The sequence below is a fragment of the Asterias rubens genome, chromosome 10 (genome assembly GCF_902459465.1).
Source record: "Asterias rubens chromosome 10, eAstRub1.3, whole genome shotgun sequence".
NCBI classification, from domain to species: domain Eukaryota; kingdom Metazoa; phylum Echinodermata; class Asteroidea; order Forcipulatida; family Asteriidae; genus Asterias; species Asterias rubens.
This window is the reverse complement of record NC_047071.1, coordinates 11,570,787-11,592,745: the sequence shown is the minus strand read 5'-3', so window position 1 is coordinate 11,592,745 and position 21,959 is coordinate 11,570,787. Positions and strand designations below refer to the sequence as shown.

The 21,959-nt window shown below is 39.5% G+C and overlaps 1 protein-coding gene across 1 annotated transcript; it reads left to right on the top strand.

Annotated features, from left to right (window-relative positions):
- Positions 1-2,461: 2,461 nt before the first annotated feature.
- LOC117295810 (neuronal acetylcholine receptor subunit alpha-7-like) lies at positions 2,462-19,355 on the top strand. Its single transcript, XM_033778573.1, has 7 exons — positions 2,462-3,143; positions 14,260-14,402; positions 14,890-14,934; positions 15,597-15,706; positions 16,290-16,546; positions 17,580-17,861; positions 18,603-19,355. The coding sequence occupies exons 1-7, from the start codon at positions 3,077-3,079 to the stop codon at positions 19,190-19,192; spliced, it is 1,494 nt and encodes a 497-aa protein (XP_033634464.1). The 5' UTR covers positions 2,462-3,076; the 3' UTR covers positions 19,193-19,355.
- Positions 19,356-21,959: the final 2,604 nt, after the last annotated feature.

Sequence of the window (21,959 nt, the reverse complement as noted above, 5' to 3'; positions counted from 1 at the left end):
AACTTTGCATATTAATTGTCAAAATAAAAATTAATGTGACAACACGTTACCTAATGTGCGATTAGGCCTACACAACACAACCGTACTGTAAGATCAAAACAGAAAAGCAAAACTAGCAACAACTTACCGTTCAATTAAATCCATCGATCATGACGTCGTACAACTTTAGTTCGAACTTCAGGCAACTCGACTGTTTGATGTCACTTTCATAACACTTACGGCATGTTTACCAAGAGATCATAAGTGTTACTACGGATTAACAACCGTCTGCATTCAATTGTATGTCACTTTTTTAGCAATGGCAATGACTGGTTTTAACAGCTGGTTTTAACAGCAGAATAACTTTTGACCGCTTCAAAAAAAATAACAGGCCGGCATTGATCAAGGTACACTCTCCCTCTCCACGTAAACATAACATACAGGTACGAGACATGCCAAATACATGGACTATGATATCGACTTATTGATCAGAAACAACACAGGAGTTGACCCCCTATTCATCCACTGACCACTACCCATGTAATCCCTCGAATAAGCAATTGTACATGGGAGGACAGACTTAACAGTTATATGCAAATGATGGCTTAATCTTTTGAGCAATACCCCCCCCCCCCCCCCCCAGTGTGCACGAGGGACTGGCAGAAGTCACCAGTGTGTCACTCTGTCCCGTACTTTGTTGTCTGAGATTTTGTTTTCGCCATTGATCAAATCCATACTGCAAACACCTCTCCCTGGTGATGCTTGTTGTATTTATTTGGTTTTCTAAACCGGTCATCATTGTAAAAGTGAATACGGGCGAGACATTGGTTTGCTTCACTGGGAAGATCGCCCGTTTTAAAACCTAGTGTTGTAAAACAGCAGAATAATGATTTCAGATAGTTAACCTATCAGACAAACTAACAGTATGTATTGCGATACAATATAATGTTAGACATTGTTTCGTCCACACAAAAGAGCTCAACACATTTCCTAAAAAAATACTTGTTGGTTCTTCTGGCTGATGCTTTCATTTAATCTCCTCTATAGAATCGTTCATAAAGGGTTGCTAAAAGGAATGGTATATCTTTGGTAACTATTCCAAAATACTATGAATTGAAGAACGTACGCGATACGAAGCGCTGCGTTTGTTGATAACGTATAAACATTTTGAGCGACAGTTCCTTTCTGAGGAATGTGGTTTTAGAGGAATGGATTCTCAGTAACAAAAGTTCAATCTGTGAAACGTTTCTTCAAGAAACCTTTCTCAGATTTTGCTTTATAATTACGGATTATTTCTTCCTGCGTGGACAACAAAACACCGCTCCAGGTTTTCTTTGAATTCTCAAAAAACTGTAACCTTGCGAAACTAATTTCGCAGGTCAATTTTATTATACGATTTTATTTTACACTTTATGATCAAAACGATCGAGCGGTTCCCAAAACCAAGGTGTACATTGCCTTGTATGGGTGCGTTTGTTCAGCTTCCCTGGGTCGACCCCGGTGTGTGGCGTTTTCTTTTTCCAGGACGAACGTGTGCAGATAATTACCCACGTTCGTCCTAGAAAAAAACACACGCCACATACCGGGGTCGACCCAGGGAAGCTAAACGAACGCACCCAATATTGTGCCTGTGTTGTTGCTACATTCATTTGAAACGACATTGAAACATTTTTGAAGTAAGTCTATTCTCCCATTCTGTGGTACAGTAAAAATCAATACTCGGCAACGCTACTTCCGTCGCAACTAACAGTCATATCGACAAGTTACAAAGCGCCCTCAATGTCAGCAGATAATCATCACGTTATAATTCGATTTAACGAGACAGCGAGACCGTTTCATTATTATTCGGCCATGCATTGACCTACAACACACGGGTTACTCTGTCTTCCTCATCAAGCTATGCGAGCAGTATACGTGCGCATCGCGACGGAGCGAGCTAGCCTTGTAAACAAGTCGTTAAAATGTCGGCCGCGGTGATAGCGTTCCGACTCTCTCCGCGATTCCCGCGCGACACTGGCGATATTCTCGCTAGACTGGCACCCGCGAGACTACTCAATTTTCAATTAGGTTTTAAACACCACATTTATTTCCACACTTCCATGAAAAGATAACGACAATCACATGTACATGTACTACGGAGTAAAGCAAAATACATGAGTATGGGGCTGTTTTGATAAGCAGAAGCTTGTAGAAACAGCCAGACAGACAAGATTAAAACAAGCAGACATACACATGCAAACAAAAGGCTCTCTACTGATCTCGCGCTGCGCAACCTCATTTAATCATTTAATGGGGGTGGTGGGGGGGGGATTAGTATCGGCCAGCAGTTAGCGCGAGAGAGCAGTGATCTCGCGAGAGCAGTATTCTGTCGCGGTTAAACCTGAATCATTACGCCACCACGACTCGACTATATCTCACCGCAACGACTGGTCCACAAGACTAGAGCGAGCCAGTGTGTGTGTATGTTATCCCACTTTCAAGATAACATTAAAATAAAAACACAGTGACCTCCTCCAGCACGGAATGAAGTCGATCGATGCCGGGCCGTGAAAGCCACTTATGTGACAGCCTAGCTTTTTCTCGGTGTGCCGGCTCGATGATGAAGATGCGGTTTGTTACGTAAGGACCGGACCGCATCAATGATTGCCTCTCTAAGACTAAGAGCTTCTTGCGTCAATCAAATCCAAGTTGAGATAGAGAGAACATGCAGAGAGATGGGGGTTCTCATTTAGCAATCAGTGGTTAAAATCTAAGTGCTCCAGTGGTTGGCCGTAATGACTATCGAGCGCGTAGCATCTGTCCGTCCAGTTTTATCATCAGCAGCAGAGAGAGCGAGAGAGAGGGGGAGAGCCCGGCATTTGCGCGTCTGTTTAGCTTCATTTCCGCTACGCACAGTCTTAAGCCATACGCGTCGCTGGCATCATCAACAACCCATGATTCCCAAGACATATTAGAGATCTTATCATACATCTAAGGAGAAAGGGGACTGAGACATCATCTTATAAGTAAACCTGGTATTGTGTCTTCCAAGGAGGAGGAGGGTTACTGTCGAAGAGGGGGAAAAGGACAACCATCCCGGAGTGAATTTATCCGAGAGATGACGACCCAGCATCCCCTATTCACAGTGGCCGTGCTGTGCCTGACGACGGCTTGCATCTCCGGCGGTAAGGACAATGCTCACGTATATTATAATTTGTTCTTCTTCTGCAACACCCCCGTTGTCTCGCACGATCTCCCAATAATGTATATGCCATTACTATATACCTCATCGCACACACTCCATGTTTTTCCCCCACCACTCTCCTTATTATGTGCACAAAACTACATCAGCATGTACACAACCCAGTATCAATGAGAGGCATAATGACATTCATTGTGACCGTTCGTCCACACTGAAACTAGCCACTATTTACTAAGGGCATTATATTTCGCACGGCGTTCATGGGCTTTATTTTAAACCACAGCGCGGCCTACCTTTATGTTGAGAAATTAATTATGACATTTTTGAAATGGACGGCGAGTTTTCTCGACTGGCGAGGAAGCCCTTATTTATCATAATCTATACATCGTCTGGATTCGGATGCCATTTATCTTACTGAATGGGGTTATTATGTTGGCCTAAATTGCTTCATCTTCTGCATGATAATTCATGTGCAGGAACATGTGCTTAAAGACATGGACACTATTGGATTACTTAAAATAAATGTTAGCATAAAACCTTACTTGGTAACGAGTACTGGGGAGCTTAAGATAAAATATTGTGAGAAACGGCTCCCTCTGAAGTAACATAGTTTCCGAGAAGTAAGTTCCCACGACTTTGAATTCGATACATCATAATTAGATTTTGAAGTCTCGAAATCAAGCATCTGAAAGCACACAACTTCGTGTGACAAGGGTGTTTTTTCTTCCATTATTATCTCGAAACTTCGATGACCGATTGAACTCAAATTTTCACAGGTTTGTTATTTTATGCATATGTTAATAAGATACACCAAGTGAGAAGACTGGTCTTTGACAATTATCAATAGTGTCCAGTGTCTTTAAGGTACACATATCTATACAAAGAAATGCATATACGTGTGTGGAGGTCGTGTTTAGTCGTCCCAAATAAGACTGAACACCTACAAAGAATACATTCATCTACAGTTACTTCAATATACAATGATATCGTCACTTTTATTGTTTCATTGGTTGAAAGCTTTATTTGTAGATTTGTGAAGACTTGTTTGGATTGTATATGCAGTTATTTGTTGTGTTTATGCTTTTTGTGATAAGTCAGTTATTTCACATTTTATTCATGTTATCAAATTATTTCTCACGTTGCGTGGAATGACAAAATGGCAAAATTGATTAAAGTTCGCCTCGTCTGCTGCTATCATGTTTTGTCTCACTGTATTTATTTTGTGTTCGTTTTGTTTTCGTTCCATGAGATTATTAAAATGATATCTTTGAAACTTACGTGTTTATGACGATATCGAAGCATCTTCTTTAATCGACTCTATAACGGTTATTGTGAAATGCGCTATATTATAAGAATTTATTATTATTAATATTATTATTATAATCCAAAAACATGCCTATGTAATCCATCACATGCCAATACAAACAAATTTTTGTGCACAAACAGCGTCGGAATTAATTTATTATTTTCTTACTCATAATAGTAGATAGGCCCAAACATTACAGATCATAACATTCAACCAAACTTGCATAACATTCAATTCCCTTCATTTTTGTCTCCAGGCCTTCATATAAATATATTTTTTTAAAGGCCCATCAACAACTTTAACAGAGATTGAACACACCGATGTCTTTCAACACCTTTATTTTAAAACCTCTACGAATCAGATATAGAGTTGATGATTTCTGAAGATTTCGCAAAAGGTTCTGGTGCCACAAATTACCCATGTCCGTGTATACAATAAAACAACCGGGCAGTCTCGGTAGTCTTGGTAAGACATTGCTCTGGAATAGCAACGGTCGTGGGTTCAAATCCCAACCGAGTAATATGGCTGTGATATTTTTTTCTCACAGGACTCGGGAAAGTGCTGAGTATACAGTGCTAACACACATCGGTGTATGGGTAAAAACCAAACAGCACCAACAGATACGACAACCCAAACAGAAAAAATTGCAAATTGTACAGCCGGGATGAAACACTAACTCTCGACTACACAAACCACTGACGAAGGTCGGAACAAATTAATCTCAAGGACAGATGGCAGAGTGCTACCTATTTAAGAGAGGGTGGGGAGGGGGGGGGGGGGCAGGGAAAGAGTATGTCGACGAATCAGAACAGGAAGGTAAAGGTAGAGGACGAATAAATGTTTTAACCACAAGCTTCACGGTAACAGTGCATTGAGGTACCATTTTGTCATTATGAATGTTCGGTTTATAATAATTAATATCATGCATTAAACGTGGGTTCCTATATGTAATTCCGACGATTAATTTTCAGATCCAGCATGACCTTTTCTTCAAGGCAGGGTCATAGATATTTTTGTTTTGCCAACTTAATGCTCAATTATAAGCACAAAAAGACAGACACAATCAGAGGTTACCTGTGTAATATTAACCTGACAGCGTCTACCCTAAGAGAAGAAAAGAAAATGTTGGTGAACATTACCCAACCCAGATAACTACGAAGGGAATTCTTTCTCAAAACGAGTTTCTAAAGCAACCGCTGCGGTGCTTCTCACCAAGTAATTTTTTTTATGGTAATCGTTTTGTGAACATTTACCAATTATGGTATACTGTTCTAACCAGTTTACCCCATAACGTCAACATGCAAACTTAACCCGTTAATCCAGTTTAGCAGATGTCACCCGCAATTGGCTCACTGTAGCCAAGCGGTTTAAAGGGAAGCTACACCTTTGGTAATATTGTCAAAGACCAGTCTTCCCACTTCGTGTACAAGCATACAATAACAAGCCTGTGAAAATTTGAGCTAAGTTGGTCATCGAAGTTGCGAGAAAATGATGAGAAAAAAAAAGAAAAAACACTTGTTGGACGAATTTGTGTGCTTTCAGATAAGAATAAAATACTTCTGGCTAGAAGTCTTTTATGGCGAGAAATCACCTCTTTCTCAAAATCGATGCTACTTCAGAGGGAGCAATGATTTATACTATCAACAGCTCTCCAATGCTCGTTACCAAGTCAGTTTTTAAGCAGTAGTGCCACAACTACAACAGCATGAACTCAAGCGAGCCATGAGCTACCTTAGTGTCACTGTGACATGTTAAAGGAAACATTGCCTTGGATCGGTCGAGTTGGTCTTTGAAAAGCGTTTGTAACCGTTTCTTATAAAATGTATATGATTAGAAAGACATTTTTAGAAGTAGAATATAATGATCCACACAAGTATCACTCGAAGTTGCGTGGTTTGCCTTTTACATCGTCGACTAACACTGTCGGCCATTTATGGCCGTGGCCGACCGTGTAAGTTCGCACAGTAAAAGGAAACCACGCAATTTCGAGGAAAATAATTGTGTGGACCATTATATTCTACTTTTAAAATGTCTTTCTAATCATATACATTTTGTAACAAACGGTTACAAAAGCTTTTCAAAGACCAACTCGACCGATCCAGGACAACGTGTTCCTTTAATCCAAACTGTCAACCAATACATTAACTCTAAACCAAACTGTCTGAATGTGATATTCACCATAGTCATCCAATGGCAAGTTATTTAATTAAAACGCGAGGCAATTGGTTTAGATGTATTAGTTTTGTCAGTGACATTTATAAATTGAAATGGGGCCACAATATTAAGCCTGCTGAGGCACAAAGGAGGATTTTCACCTGTGTGAAACAAACACTGCGAATAAGAAGTATTGAAATCAATCGCACAACATCGGTAAACAGTATTGTCCAAATAACAAACCTGTGAAAATTTAGGCTCAATCGGTCATCGGAGTCGCGAGAAAATAACGGGAAAACCCACCCTTGTTTCCACACGTTGCGCCGTGTCATGACATGTGTTTAAAATAAATTCGTTATTCTCGAAATCGAGAATTGCTAACTGTTTTAATGTTTTCTCAAAAAGTAAAGCATTTCATGGAATAATATTTCAAGGGAAGTCTTTCACCATTACCTTCTGTAAACCCTGTTTTATTTGTAAATCTGTGAACTTTAAATTTTTGTTCTGTTCAGAAAGTGTCCAATGGCTTTAAATGTTGAATGTTTTAACGATTTGTTTTACTCCCACTCTTATAATTCAGTTTCAGATTATACAATTGTACCTGCTTAGTGTTTGACTATAGGGCCCTTGAGTATGTCAACACCATTAGGACACTGTATTCATGTTTGTATTATTATTAATATTTGGCATGGCTAACTCCAAAATATGTTCAATTGTTGTTGTATGTTCATCAATTCAAAAGCACTCAAAAATTCGCCAATATTATGTCAGACCTTCTCCAGGGCTATTTGAAAACATTTTGTGAAGTTTTTGTATTACTATTTTTATACTATTTTTTTTTTCGGGGGGGGGGGGGGCATTGTGCAAAATTTAACATTGTTGTACTTTCAAATCTGGCAATTTAGAATACATTTTCCCGATCTTCGGAAACATCTGAAACAATGTCAACGACCACACATAATTGTGGGTATAGACTTTGCCAACAATGTTAGAGATTTGATTGCCACAAGACGCTTCGATCACAGAAACATCCCACTCGAACGATTATTGTGAAACATCCAAGGTGATGCAAGGAGTGAGGTTTTTCATCAGCGAGTCATCTTAATATTGACCAAACAAAACCCTTTTTACACTGATTGAAAAAACACCTGTTTGAGCTGTAGCACAGTCCATAGTATACAATTTCACAGGCTTTGTTTCATGTCAAGGACCAAACACAGATGATTTTCCGTAAAATTCTACCTTCAAGACACTGGACACCATTGGCAATTGTCAAAGACCAGTCTTCTCACTTCGTGTATCTCAACATATGCATGAAATGAAATATCAAACCTGTGAAAATTTGAGCTCAATTGGTCGTCGAAGTTGCGAAATAATAATGAAAGAAAAAAACACCCTTGTCACACGAAGTTGTCTGCCTTCAGATGCTTTGAGTTTGAGAACTAAAATTAAAAATCTGAGGTCTCGAAATCAAATTCGTGGAAAATAACTTCTTTCTCGAAAACTACATTACATCAGACGGAGCCGTTTCTCACAATGTTTGATACTACCAACAGCTCTCCATTACTCTTAACAAAGTAAGGTATTATGCTTATAACTATTTCGAGTAATTACCAATAGTGTCAACTGCATTTAAAGGTACTGTACTCTGTTGGTAATTTATACTCAAAATTATTGTTAGCAGTGTAGAGCTGTCGATAAGTAAACAGCGCGAGAAACGGCTCCCTCTGATGAAAAAATTATAGTTATTGAGAATGAGGCAATTTCTCACTCAAATTTTAAAATAATTCAGCCCTCTTTTAGGCTTCTGGAAGCTCATTTTTTTTTAGCAACCAGGGTGTTTCGCTCTTTCATTATTCTCTTGCAAATTCGACGACAAATTGAGTCAAAATTTTCACAGATTTGTTGTTATATGCAAATGTTTGGATGCACCAAGTGGGAGTACTGCTCTTTGACAATTACCAAAGGTGTCCAGTGCCTTTAAGAAACAAAAATATCCGGATAACCATCACAAAATGAAAAATTGTCGGCCTTTACTATTTTATTTTTGGTCCGCCCTCAAAGTGTCGGCTCAGGTGTGAATTGCCCACAAGGTGATACTGAATTAAACTCCGTGTCGTGCATAATGAAGTCGATACCTGTATTCGACTCGGAAAAAGTATCGACTACAAACCGAATACAACATGTCCAACTAAAATGAATTCCGCAATAGTCGATTACGCGTGATCAGTGTATATTCGAATACATCTAGATGTACTCGATACTTGGCTGTCTTATAGTTCCGCGTCTTAAAATGGAAGGCGTTCCCCTAGGGTGTCGATATTTTCTGCTCGAGCGACTGTGACCTTTGGGTCTTAAAGGAGCAGTGGCTATTGGAGGCGTTGTAAAGAACCGGGTGAAGAACCGGGCTTCTTTAAAAGTTCCTTATCATAAACAAAATTGTTTCTTTGTCACCCGTTCAATGTCGCCCTGACGACGCTCCATGTTGAATGAAGATAGGCCTACTAAAAGTTACATTTAATAAATTGTATTTCACCGAGACTACTTTTGAGAATTAACCGCACAGCGTCCACACCAACACGAAGCCAACAAAAAGTCCAAAATGATTTTTAAAACATGATTTAATTAAGGACACTTTGTGAACTAACAGTATCCGACATATTGTGGAGTAAATCGGTCTTCTCAACAGAACCTAATCTACCCAGCAAGTAGATACACACAAGAGTAGATACACAAACCGCAAACCAGTGATACCTCACAGTGCAATGCTCAAATCCAATATTTTATACACATACTTTGCAATGTTCCTTTGCGTACAGCCATAAAGACACAACCAAAACAACAACAAAAATCCACTTTAAACTAAATGTGTTAAAACTATAATTATCATAACGTGTACACCGAAATTAGATTACAGCAAAATTCACTGGAACGTGAACACCATTTTGTTCCATCCCCGGAGTGCCACTCTAAGGGTTTTTAAACACATTAGGGTGAATGTCATTATGCGCATCATATCTCATGCAGAAACTCAGCAAGGCGGTTTGAACATTTATGCAGGGAGCAATTACAGAAAAAGGGGTTTGTCCCGGGCTCATGGTAAGGTTACACAAAATTTGCACAACAATTTTGGGAAATTTATGCGTGCAGACGACTGTAACCTTTCTCATTGTACGATTGTGACATTTACAAGTAAGTATTTGGTTACAGAATGTTCCATATTATATAAAAAAGAAGAAAAAAACACAAAAAAAACCCACATAGTGGCAGGCTTATTGTCTTTGAAAGAGAAGACACCCCCTTTTAATACACTGAAAAAATAAAAATAAATAAATAAATAAATAGCCAGGCAAGTGTCTACCGTTTTGCCATTCTGATGAATGTGAAATTTTGAGAGTATAAACCAACTTTAAGTACGATGTGGGTACTTTTTGTATCACAAAACACAATGTCCACAGATTTACATTAAACTAACTGACACCATTTGAAGATAATTATAGTAAAAATTTTCCCTGAAAATGTTACTTGCTGAAGTGCTGTAGTTTTTGAGAAATGAGTAAAACAATGTTTTTACACGCTAAAATAATTTTCGTCTCATGATCACTGAGACGAAAATTATTTTCATGACATTGTTTCAACCATTTCTCAAAAACTACAGCACCTCAGCATGTAATATTTTCAGGGAAGATTTCTACTATCATAATCTTTAAACTGTGTAAGTTTAATGTAAATCTGTGGACATTGTGTTTTTTTGTCCTACAAAAAGTACATAGACCCTTTAAATACTCATCTTTGTTTAATTAGTTTCGGAGACACACTGGTAATAAAGTGTTCATAACACATTTATTTGTATGTGCTATTTTTCCTCTGGAAAGAGTCCAATTGAGAACACAATATTTTAAACCGAATCAATTGCAACAGCTGATTTCTGATAATTATTACAATCATAATTAAATGTTATTGTACATAATTTTCACCCATTCTCCTGACGCATGAAACATAAACTACAGACCCCTCGCGTGTAATCAGACTGTATGCCCTCCTTTTATTAAGGAACACGTTGCCTTGGATCGGTCGAGTTGCCTTGGATCGGTCGAGTTGCCTTGGATCGGTCGAGTTGGTCGTTTTGAAAAGCGTTCTGTGACCGTCTGTTATAAAATGCATATGGGCAGAAAGATGTTGTAAAAGTAGAATACAATGATCTTCACAAATATGCCTCAAAATTGCGTGGTTTTCTTTTTACCCTGTCGACTAACACGGTCGGCCATTTATGTGAGTCAAGTTGACTCCCAACCGTGTTAGTTCGCGACGTACAATGAAAACCGTGCAATTTTGAGTGATACTTGTGTGGATCATTATATTCTACTTTTAAAACATCTTTCTAACCATATGCATTTCATAACAAACGGTTACAAACGCTTTTTAAAGACCAACTCGTAGACCGATCCAAGGCAACGTGTTCCTTTAAAATTAATATCTGTCAATCGATGAAACTTGACCTAAAACAATCAGGGTTCTTCAATATTAATACTGAACAATATCCCAAATCAATCTGGGGTCGTTCAAAATTAATTGAACAATTCTTTTATTGTGACTGCTGAAATGTTAATAACCCATATTATTGCGCATTCTACCTCACCGCTCGAACACATTGAACAAAACGTTCACAATCAAATCTTGAAGCTATGTACTTTGCAGACAAAACAAATCGACGCTATCTTTAAGAGAGTTTATTTTGCGCAACATGCATAAAGTTTTACAGCATGGTTCGGGCAAACATCTTAGACAAAAGGGGACATTAAAGGCGCTAGGAACAATAGTGGTAATCACTCAAAATCAATTAGAATAAACAAATTTACTTGGTAAAGAGCACATGAGAGCTGTTGGCAGTATAAAACACTGTGAGCAACGGCTCCCTCTGAAGTAAACGTAGATCTTCCTTGAGAAAGAGGGTATTTCTCACAAAAATACCTGAATCTGGGGAAGACTTCAGGCCGTGAGCCTTTCTCATTTATCTGCAAGTGCTTGTGCAACAAGTTTTTTTTCTAATTCATTATTTTCTTGCAGTTTCACTGACCAATAATTGAGCCAAAATTTTGAATGTGTTAATGTACGCATAATTGTGATGTGACACACCAAGTGAGAATACTGGTCTTTGACAGAGGTGTCCAGTGCCTTTAAACTAGAGTTGTACCCGAATGGGCCGTGGTAAATCAATTCGTTGGCGGCAATGAAGGGAAATTCAACAATAAACATTGACAGACGAGGGGAAAACAACTGTCTGTGATTTTTAATCACGTGTACGGTACCCCATCGTCAAAACACTACAGGGTGAGAGAGACATGTCCTGATATAAAGGCTGCGTGCATTCACTGGCTGTGTTAGGCTGAATTTATTTTCGGGAGAAATAGTTTGTGGAACCCAAATGGAAGGAACAAAGTGCATCGGTTTGTAGAAGAGCAAATAAACACAATTTAAAAGTATATATATATATATATCGAAGTCTTATATAGCGCACGTATCTACCAAACAAGGTACTCAAGGCGCTGAGTATATACAAACTTTCAGAAAGATAGGTTATTGCAGTGATGAATTCTGAGACCCAATTATTTAGCACCTTATAAGGGTTTACAAGGTGCTACGGCGCATTAGGCAGCCACAACCAGGAACACCGGGGCGAACCCCTACTCTTTTCGATAAGTGCACTGGGTTCTTTTACATGCGTTACACAACACATGGGACCAACGGCTTTACGTCCCATCCGAAGGACGAAGCAATGGTTAAGTGTCTTGCTCAAGGACACAGTGTCACGGCTGGGGATTCGAACCCACACTCTGCTGATCAGAAACACCAGGGTTTGAATTCGGTGCTCTTAACCGCTCGGCCACGACACTTCCACGTACTAAACAATGGGTGTTTAGCTTCCTAAAAACGCAATATTTACCCTACTCATTTCATATAAGCATAGGGATAAATATTGTTTTACTAAAATGGGCGTCATAACGAGCGACGAATGTTTTACGGAAACATAAAATGTGTTGTCACCTTAGAAATGAGAACCCCTTGGGATCAGGTACCTGCAGGTGTATCGTAAGTGGACAGGCAAGCTTTGGAGAAGTCTTGGGAAACGATTTTGAGCTGTAAATATTTTCCGAAATGGGAGTCGATGGTAACATTTCCTGACGATGACTAGAGCAAGCTAGTCGAAACGTTGAGACCAATTCAGAACTGACTCCGTGTAGTACAGTTAATGACGATCCTATAAGCTAAAGTAGTATTCCAAGTCTATTTTCTATACCATCCACCTTGGTAATAGTTAAAAGCAGGACAGTTCTTTTCAGAACTGAGAAGTCTCCCGAACCCCCGATTATCTACTCCTCGGCAGTAGAATAAAGCAAGACGGTTCTCTAAGAACAAACTTTACCTGGCAAGTAGATACACACATGGTGTTACCGCAAACGAAATACATACGTATAGTTTGTTATTGATGATAAATTTCCACATTTCATGTTTATATTTTTGTCATTACGATTTTGGTTGTTAGCCAGGCTATGGGGCAATTCATTATCCACACAAATAGACAAGAATAACTGAGTAAACAATCCAACAAGTGTTTATCCCAATGTGTTAGTCAGTAAACATTCATTTGAATATCGACGAAAGCACTGAGGAATTCGATTATCAACAAATCTAATACAGAGAAGGCATGCATATTCCATTGGATCTTATCCCTATGCCACGTTATACAAAACTAACAGTTTTCTATAAACCATGTTGGAAGACACTAATACACGGGAGGGATTGATAGCCCTGCAGCGAGGTCCACGATTTTATTGACGAGTGACATTTTACGCAGCCAAAGCGGAGTAAGTAACCGTTTCTCGTACTTCCGTCGATCGGCAAAAAGAAGAAGAAGCTAAAACACTCCCACGGAGATTCTGTTCCTCATGTTGGAAATTAAAATGGGCTGGAGGAGTATGATTCAACAGAGGGCGCTCTCAGAAGACGTTTGTGCACAGTACGTTAGCCATAATGGGGTACCGAATCTCCTGGGGACAGAATGTCGGACATTGGCTCAGTTCCTCAAAAATACGACGTTACGCTTGGAATGTCAATCAGTCATAAAGAAGGGGGAAAACACCAAAACGTCGAAAAAGGAAAATGGATATTAAAAGTTGTACGTACTTACTGGTTTCTATGGGGATTCATCTTTAGATGTCTTCAAAGCACACTTTTGGGCTGCCTTCTTGTTTCCCTTTGAGTTCCAGTATGACAGAAAAACAGAGTGCCCTTTGCGCTGTGAGGAAAGAACAATGTTCAATCATTAAAGATTAGCCCTGTTGTAGTAGGTTCACGATTTTTATTAAATACTAGATGATGTAGGCTTACGCAGCCACATCAGAATTTTTTTCGGGTATTTTCCATAAATTGAAAGTTGAAAAAAGTTGAAACAGCTTCCTGTAAATCCTGCTTCAAGTAACTCAACTTGAAGCGCCCCCCCCCAAAAAAATGGTATTTATAATACGACTAAATAAGTACAATTGTCAAGCACGAAAAACACTCGCCTTATTTCGTGTGAACAATGCTAATTTCTTGACGTCATGATTACGTAAACGATTCTCTTTGTTTTTATGTTCAGGTCATTTCTCGATGGAACCGGAGGAATTTAAGTTAGTGACCCATCTGATGAAGAATTACTACCCTCTCGTCCGGCCCGTCAAAAACCACCGAGACGTCGTCAATGTATTGATGGACATGACACTTGTGGAGATTGTCGATATGGTAAAGAACACAACATATTATTTTGGTCCATGGAAAACTTTGGAACGCTAGGTGGCGGTAGACTTATCAAGTGAATTTTTATTGTTTACGTAGGTCCTTTTCGAAACCTTGGCCTCAGCTTTAGATTCGACTCTTGCTAGCCTGGCCCTGCGGCCGTGTTTTGACAATATTACACGTGCTTTGTACAAACTTTGACTACAATTTCTTTAAAATTACCCGTGCGTAATTACGGTAAGTATTGTTAAAATGCAACTATTGATCGAAACATTGCTTTTAGTAATCGATTAATCAATGATAACTCACTAAATGGTGTATCGTGAGTAAAAAGAGATACGGAACCTAATTGTTATCAACATAAATCCGAATTGGGGAAAGAGTCACCCCGCTGAGTGTAAGAATGAAAGATGCCACCAACATGTGGTTCGAAATTTGTGGGTGTGGTCGCCCAACATTATTAATTGTGTTTGCTTGTTGTTGTTTTTCGCAGGATGAGGAAAATCAGATTATGACCATAAGCGTTTGGTTATACCAAGTAAGTAGACGTATTGTAGAAGTCTGGATGATGACTGTTTAGTTTAATGTTATAAATTTTGTTTAAAGCCAAGGCCCACATTTCGTGTATCACAACTTATATATAAAATAACAAACCTGTGAAAATTTAGGCTCAATCGGTCGTCGGAGTCGGGAGAAAATAACGGGAAAACCCATCCAATTGTTTCCGCACGTTTCGCCGTGTCATGACATGACTGTGTTTAAAATAAATTCGTAATTCTCGACATCGAGAATTACGGATTGTTTTAATGTTTTCTCATAAAGCATTTCATGGAATAATATTTCAAGAGAAGTCTTTCACCATTACCTTCTGTAAACCCTGTATATTATGTAAAAAACTTTTAATTTTTTGTCTGTACCAAAAGTGTCCAATGGCTTTAAAATAGCTCGTAAACAAACAGTATTCGGCCTGTATGCATAACTCTTGGATAGATGGTTTGGTCAGGCGAAGGGACGTTTTCGGAGGATGTTTCGAAAAGTTGGTGTATGGGCGTGAGTTAGGGAGGGACGGAGGGGGATTAGGAGGGCGTTGTGTGGTGATGGCGCAGTGTCAGATGGGAATTGTGAAATTACGCCCATCCTCACTTTTGTTTTATTTGTTGTCATGAGTTAAATATGTAAAACAAATGTGTTCCATTACAGCAATGGAGAGACGAGAACCTACAGTGGAACCCGCGTGAATTCTACAACATCTCGGAGGTGACTGTTCCATCCAATGAGATATGGAAACCGGATATCGTGCTATACAACAAGTAAGTAGACACTTGTATCTCTTAGTTAAATTTCAAACCAGAAGTTTACGAAAAGGGTGACTTTCAGAATCGCCATAATTCGGCAGCAGACGCAAGTTAACTTCAAAGTTCTTGACAAAATGAACAAAAGCTCTAAAAACTGTGAAATATATTCTCGGCTCGTGTATGTTAGAGTTACCAGTCTGTAAACAAGTTTAACATGTAGTGAGAGAATGTAACAAGTTTACACAATGTAGTTGACGTTCTTTTTGAGCCATAATTATAGCTTACAAATGTAGGGCTATTTACTTGCCAATGACAATGACAACGAACGACACCTAGAACGACAACGACAACGACAACGACAACGACAAAGACAACGACAATGACAATGACAATGACAACGACAACGACAACGACAGAACCAAAACTTTAGCAACAGAATGACTTTTGAGAATAGTGCACTAATTCACAGAAAACCTCTTAAAGTGTTTGATGCTTTACATGTTAAATTTTTGTAAAAGTAGACATAAACGAGGATTTAATTGGTCCAACAATCAGTTCTTCAATATTCCTTGTTCCTCCTCATTTTTTTTCCCGACAGTGCAAATGACAACTTAGAGGGCGGTATCCGGCAGACTCGCGCCCTCATTGACTCAGAGGGTTTAGTCACGTGGCGAGCCCCGGCCATCTTGATGAGCGCCTGCAAGATGAATCCGCTGTTCTTCCCGTTCGATATACAGAACTGCACGCTCAAGTTCGGCTCGTGGACGTTCAACGGTTACCAGCTGAACCTACAGCTCAACGTCACAGAAGCAGACACGTCCAGGTTCACGGGTAATGGGGAATGGGATTTGATTGGTGAGTGTGAAACATGCGTGCGCATAAATAGCAAATAGGGAGGGTAGGGGGGGGGGACCGCCCTCATCAGATTTAAAAAACAAAGATCGTAACACCTAACAATAAAACATGGCTCGGCGATCCAGCCGAAGTCGTAGCCATAATATCTGCCGACTCGGCAACGACTTTACTGCTTGGCTCCGGTAACGATTAATATAAACTCTTAATGGTTAGGTCCCGATCTTTTGACCATGTGATCGATCAAATATTGACCATACAGAGGGCGCTGTGGACATGTTAGGGTAAACAAGTCAACTACACTTGTCCCCTGTCGTTATCCATTTAGAATAAAGTCACGCTGTAAAGTTGGTCTAAACTCTGAAATCGATAGTTCAAACTGCAGCTGCACACTCCTTGCACACGCTGTGTGCTTTAAAGACAGTAGACACTATTGGTAACTGTCAAAGATCAGTCTTCTCACTTGGTGTATCTCACCATATGCATGAAATAACAAACCTGTGAAAATTTGAGCTCAATTGGCCGTCGAAGTTGCGAGATAATATTGAAAGAAAAAAACACCCTTGTCACACGAAGTTGTGTGCGTTTAGATGGTTGATTTCGAGACCTCAAGTTCTAAACTTGAGGTCTCGAAATCAAATTCGTGGAAAATTACTTCTTTCTCGAAAACTACTCCACTTCAGAGGGAGCCGTTTCTCACAATGTTTTATACTACCAACCTCTTTTGATTACTCGTTACCAAGTAAGGTTTTATGCTAATAATTATTTTGACTAATTACCAATAGTGTCCACTGCCTTTAAACAATTTCTTTACTAACGTAATTAAAGGGTTTCCTTCCTTTTTGAACAGTATCAGGTGTTTGGCCATGGCATGAATCCCTACTCACTGTGAGTGAAACTTAATGTCATGTTTTGTTTTCTTTAGGAATTTCAGATTCACAAAACTCAGTCTGAGATTGAAGCCCGTTTTTGAAATTTTTTTTTTACTAATCTGTTCAGCTTTTATCACAATTGAGTCATATATTCTTCCATACAGAAATGCCAGCATCCCGAGAAGTTACCTTCCAGCCCTGCTGCGCCGAACCGTACCCAGTCATCCACTTCCACGTGATACTGGAGCGTCGCTCACTGTTCTATATGCTCAACCTCGTTCTTCCTTGCGTCCTCATCTCGTCGATCGTTCTCCTGGGATTCTTCCTGCCATCCGACGCTGGAGAGAAGATCACTCTGACCATCACCATTCTACTCTCATTGACCGTGTTCCTCCTGCTTGTTGCTGAAACCATTCCACCTACGTCCGAGGTTGTGCCTCTAATTGGTAAGTGTTAAACGTGGTGTTCTTGGTTCTTGGCTGAAAAGCTCAAAACAAACTTATCCATGGCGATGAGAGGATAAACGCTGTGCAGTTGCGAGGTGATCAAGGTCATAGTAGATAAGATAGAATAATACAGACGGTAATGGGTGCCTATGTAAGAAACTGCCCCACTGCCGGTAGAGCCACGGTTTTTTTTTTTTTTTTTTTTTTTTTTTTTTTTGGGGGGGGGGGGGGGTATACCATGCCTCGTATAGGGCAGGGGGGGGGTATCATCCCCCAATGTTTCCTCCCTATGTCGCAACAAATTTTCCTCGGTTATAGAAGTGCCGCCCTGAAGAAACCAAGAGATTCTAAGCATGCAATAAAGATACAGTCGAGGGGTTGGGTGGGGGGGGATACACATTGCCCCATGTCGAGTATCGTATTGATATCACACAGTTATGGTCGCTGGTCAACAAATATGACAACGTTGTTAATAACAAATGTTTATTCAAACTTCAAAAAGCAGTTACATGGAAATGTTCACATCAGGTTTTCCCTGCTTTTTGCAGACGATAACTCTTCCAAATTCACAAACACTGCATACAAGTTTGTACAAACCAGTCCTTAAAACAGGTGTGGTTTACAAGTTTTTTAGCTGCGGAAGGTTTGGCAGAAAGGCACAAAATAAGTTCTCGCGAACGTCTTTGGGCACTAACTGCGAATTGATTTGAGTTTGTTTTGAACCTTTTCCCGTTTATACAGGTCAGTTTTACGCCGCCATTATTATTCTGGTTGGTGTCTGCGCGGCTCTTACAGTCGTGGTGCTCAGCATCCACCACCGGGGGGACAGCACGCATGTACCCCGGTGGGCCCACCGTCTCATTCTGGTCAAACTAGCCAAGATCCTCCGAGTCCGCAGCCAGATCTCCCAGTCCTCCATGGAGTTAGAGATGCACAGTCCCTCCGAGACGGACTTCGCCAACATGTCGTCGCGAGGGGGCGTCCTCAACCCTATCTTCGAAGGCGACGACGGCATCGAGGAGCAGCACGCCGAGGACGACAGAGGGAGCCCTGTACGAATGTCGTCGGACAACAAGGCTGACAGATCAAAGGAAAGACTGTACACGGCGGGCGATTCGGTGATCGAGCAATACATGACGTCTATTTCTAAGAACGTTGGTTATCTGGTGAGGCGGGGACGCGACGAGGATAAGAGCCAACAGATCTCCACCGAGTGGCAGGAGGTGGCAATGGTACTGGATCGTCTCTTCCTGGTCATATTTTCAATGCTTATTTCAGTCGTAGTCGTCACTATTCTACTTATGTCCTCCATGAGAGTGTCCATCTTGTGACGGGACTGAAGAATTCTTCTGCATTTGTTTGTAATACTATAATTTCTTCCTCATTATATACGTTCTTATACAGTAATACTGCAACCTTTAAATTGCTTAAAGACACTGGACACTGTTGGTAATTGTCAAAGACTAGTTTTCACAGTTGGTGTATCTCAATATATGCATAACATAACAAACCTGTTAAAATTTGAGCTCAATCGGTCGTCGAAGTTGCGAGATATTAATGGAAGAAAAAACACCCTTGTCGCACGAAGTTGTGTGCTTTCAGATGCTTGATTTCGAGACCTCACATTCTAAATCTGAGGTCTCGATTTTAAATTCGTGGAAAATTACTTCTTTCTACTTCTTAAGCTACGTTACTTCAGAGGGAGCTGTTTCTCACAATGTTATATCCTATCATCCTCTCCCCATTACCCGTTACCAAGTAAGGTTTTATGCTAATAATTATTTTGAGTATTTACCAATAATGTCCACTGCCTTTAACTTTGTTTTTCTTTTATAGTGGACGATTCTTATATTTGTAAAAAGGTCCGTTGCTTTTAATGTCAGGCTGCTGTAATAAACTAATTCTTTGTGTATATCTGTTTTTATAATAAATTAATAAGATTTATTGAGGCAGGTCCTCATTTCAAAATGCTTACGTGTCTTGCCAACTACAATAAGACAAACCAATGAATACGCGTAGATTATGCGGTGACTTTGAACATAAAACACACAAAGCAATACTGAGATAGCTTATTTTACACAATTTCTGTACTGCCGTTGTCATTCATTATCTCTGTTTCTATAATAATAGTGGCTTCTTTGTAGCGATGTTATCCGTCACTCTGTGACGATCAAGGCGCTTTAACATTCAGAGTTTGTCTTAAAGGTATGTGGGACAACGTTTGAAGTATGAGACCTACTCCTTTTACATTGCACCATGTAATGTTTTACAAGTGCGGTGGCGCAACATGCTGCCAATCAAACCAGGAACACCGGGGCGAACCCCTTCTGTTTTCGATAAGTACACTGGGTTATTTTACGTGCGTTGGCACGGCACACAGAACCAACGGCGTTACGTCCCATCCGAAGGGCGAAGCATTATGGTAATAAGTATCTTGATTTCGGGACACTGGTGTCACGACTGGGAATCGAACCCACACTCTGCTGATCAGAAACACCAGAGCTGGAGTTCAATCTCTTGAACCATTTAGCGTCGACACGACCTCTGAAAGCACCGACCTCTGAAAGCACCGACCTCTGAAAGCACCGACCTCAGGTGTATGCTTTCTTCGGGTGTCAGCAAAACTAGTTTTGTCAAGAAATGTATCTTAAAATCACATTCAACTATCATTTTCATTTCGTACACGTACGTACACCGTAACACTGTGTTTAGAGTTTGAACACATGTTGTATCCATTAATTAAACATGTTTAAAGGCTAAACATGTGAACAAAGAGGGTATAAAACTTACACTTAGATGTGTGTAAAACCAAACACTATTTTTAGAGTGTACACACAAAGTTTGGACTTATCGTAATAGTACACAAATGTAAGGTTTTTTAATAATATGGCGGTACGTGTATACGCTTTAATACACTGACATGCGAATGTGGTAAGGTCCCAAAACACAATAAGTGGAACAATAATGTGGAATTGTTTTGAACTTGTGAACTTCAAAACCTGCCTCATCAAGTAATACATCGACAATCTTACGACTAATTTTAGCTGTCAATCATAAGGGCGTTGGAAACATAGAAGTTACATAATTTGAGATATTGTTATATTTACACAAAAAGGCTCTTCATTCAACATTCACCTGTTAACAATTTAAGACCGGGTAAACACAATTCAAAGGAAACATTAGCATCTTATGTTGCAGTGTAAATAATATTAGACTTAATAAATTGAAACACAATAGCCCGTTGTGCTCGTATGAATAACATGAATGTTTAAACTTTGTGACCCAATCTGGAACCATTTTCACCTAAACGACTGAAGAAAACAACATGTTATAACCATAAATGTATTGTGATTAAGGGATGTAAAGTGTAGTGACTCGTTATTTCACGGCCGTTTAGAACCGGCAACACGTTATCATTTTCCTTCACACACACAGCGCGGCCAACTCACCAACAGCGCATCGTCCGTGACAAGAAACGTCTTGCACCAAGACTAGCATGGAGTATCCGCTCATAACCGGTCATACACACTGGTCATTATCAAAGGTTTAAACATCCCATGTGACGCGCTCTCCACCAATAGGAATAGCGAAACTGTCTGAGGTTTTTATGAATCTAACTACATATCAGTGCGAGTTTGGTGTATGAGACATACGTAATTTACAGAGCATATTTAGAACGTACTCGCATACCATGTACGATTAGTCCCAGCAAGAATTAAATATTTAAATGAATATCAAACTTACGGAAAACCCCAAATAAAAATAATTACAAATTTCTCAAAACATTCTGTGTATAAGATCGAGATTTTATCAATTATGGTTATTAATGTGTGTCATTTTCCAACTTAAAAAATAATTTTGAGAACAGTTATATAGTCTAAAGTAAAGTTTGGATCGTAACGATTTTGATGTTTTCATTTATCTTGAATATTTATTAACTCAAAATTAATTATAGTGTTATTAAGTGTTATTTGGTTGGATACGCATAATGTGTTTTGTAAAGCTATATATAACTATTAAGTATAGTTGTTATATAAAAAATGCGGAATTTTTGTTTGGTGTGTAAAATATTCAACTATCTTTTTATTGTCTTTGTGA

Bases quoted from the DNA above. Each gene is read 5' to 3' on its own strand.
- LOC117295810 (XM_033778573.1), top strand. From the start codon at position 3,077: ATGACGACCCAGCATCCCCTATTCACAGTGGCCGTGCTGTGCCTGACG. The intron at 3,144-14,259 runs GTAAGGACAATG...TTTTATGTTCAG, and splicing joins GACGGCTTGCATCTCCGGCG to GTCATTTCTCGATGGAACCG. The intron at 14,935-15,596 runs GTAAGTAGACGT...GTTCCATTACAG, and splicing joins TAAGCGTTTGGTTATACCAA to CAATGGAGAGACGAGAACCT.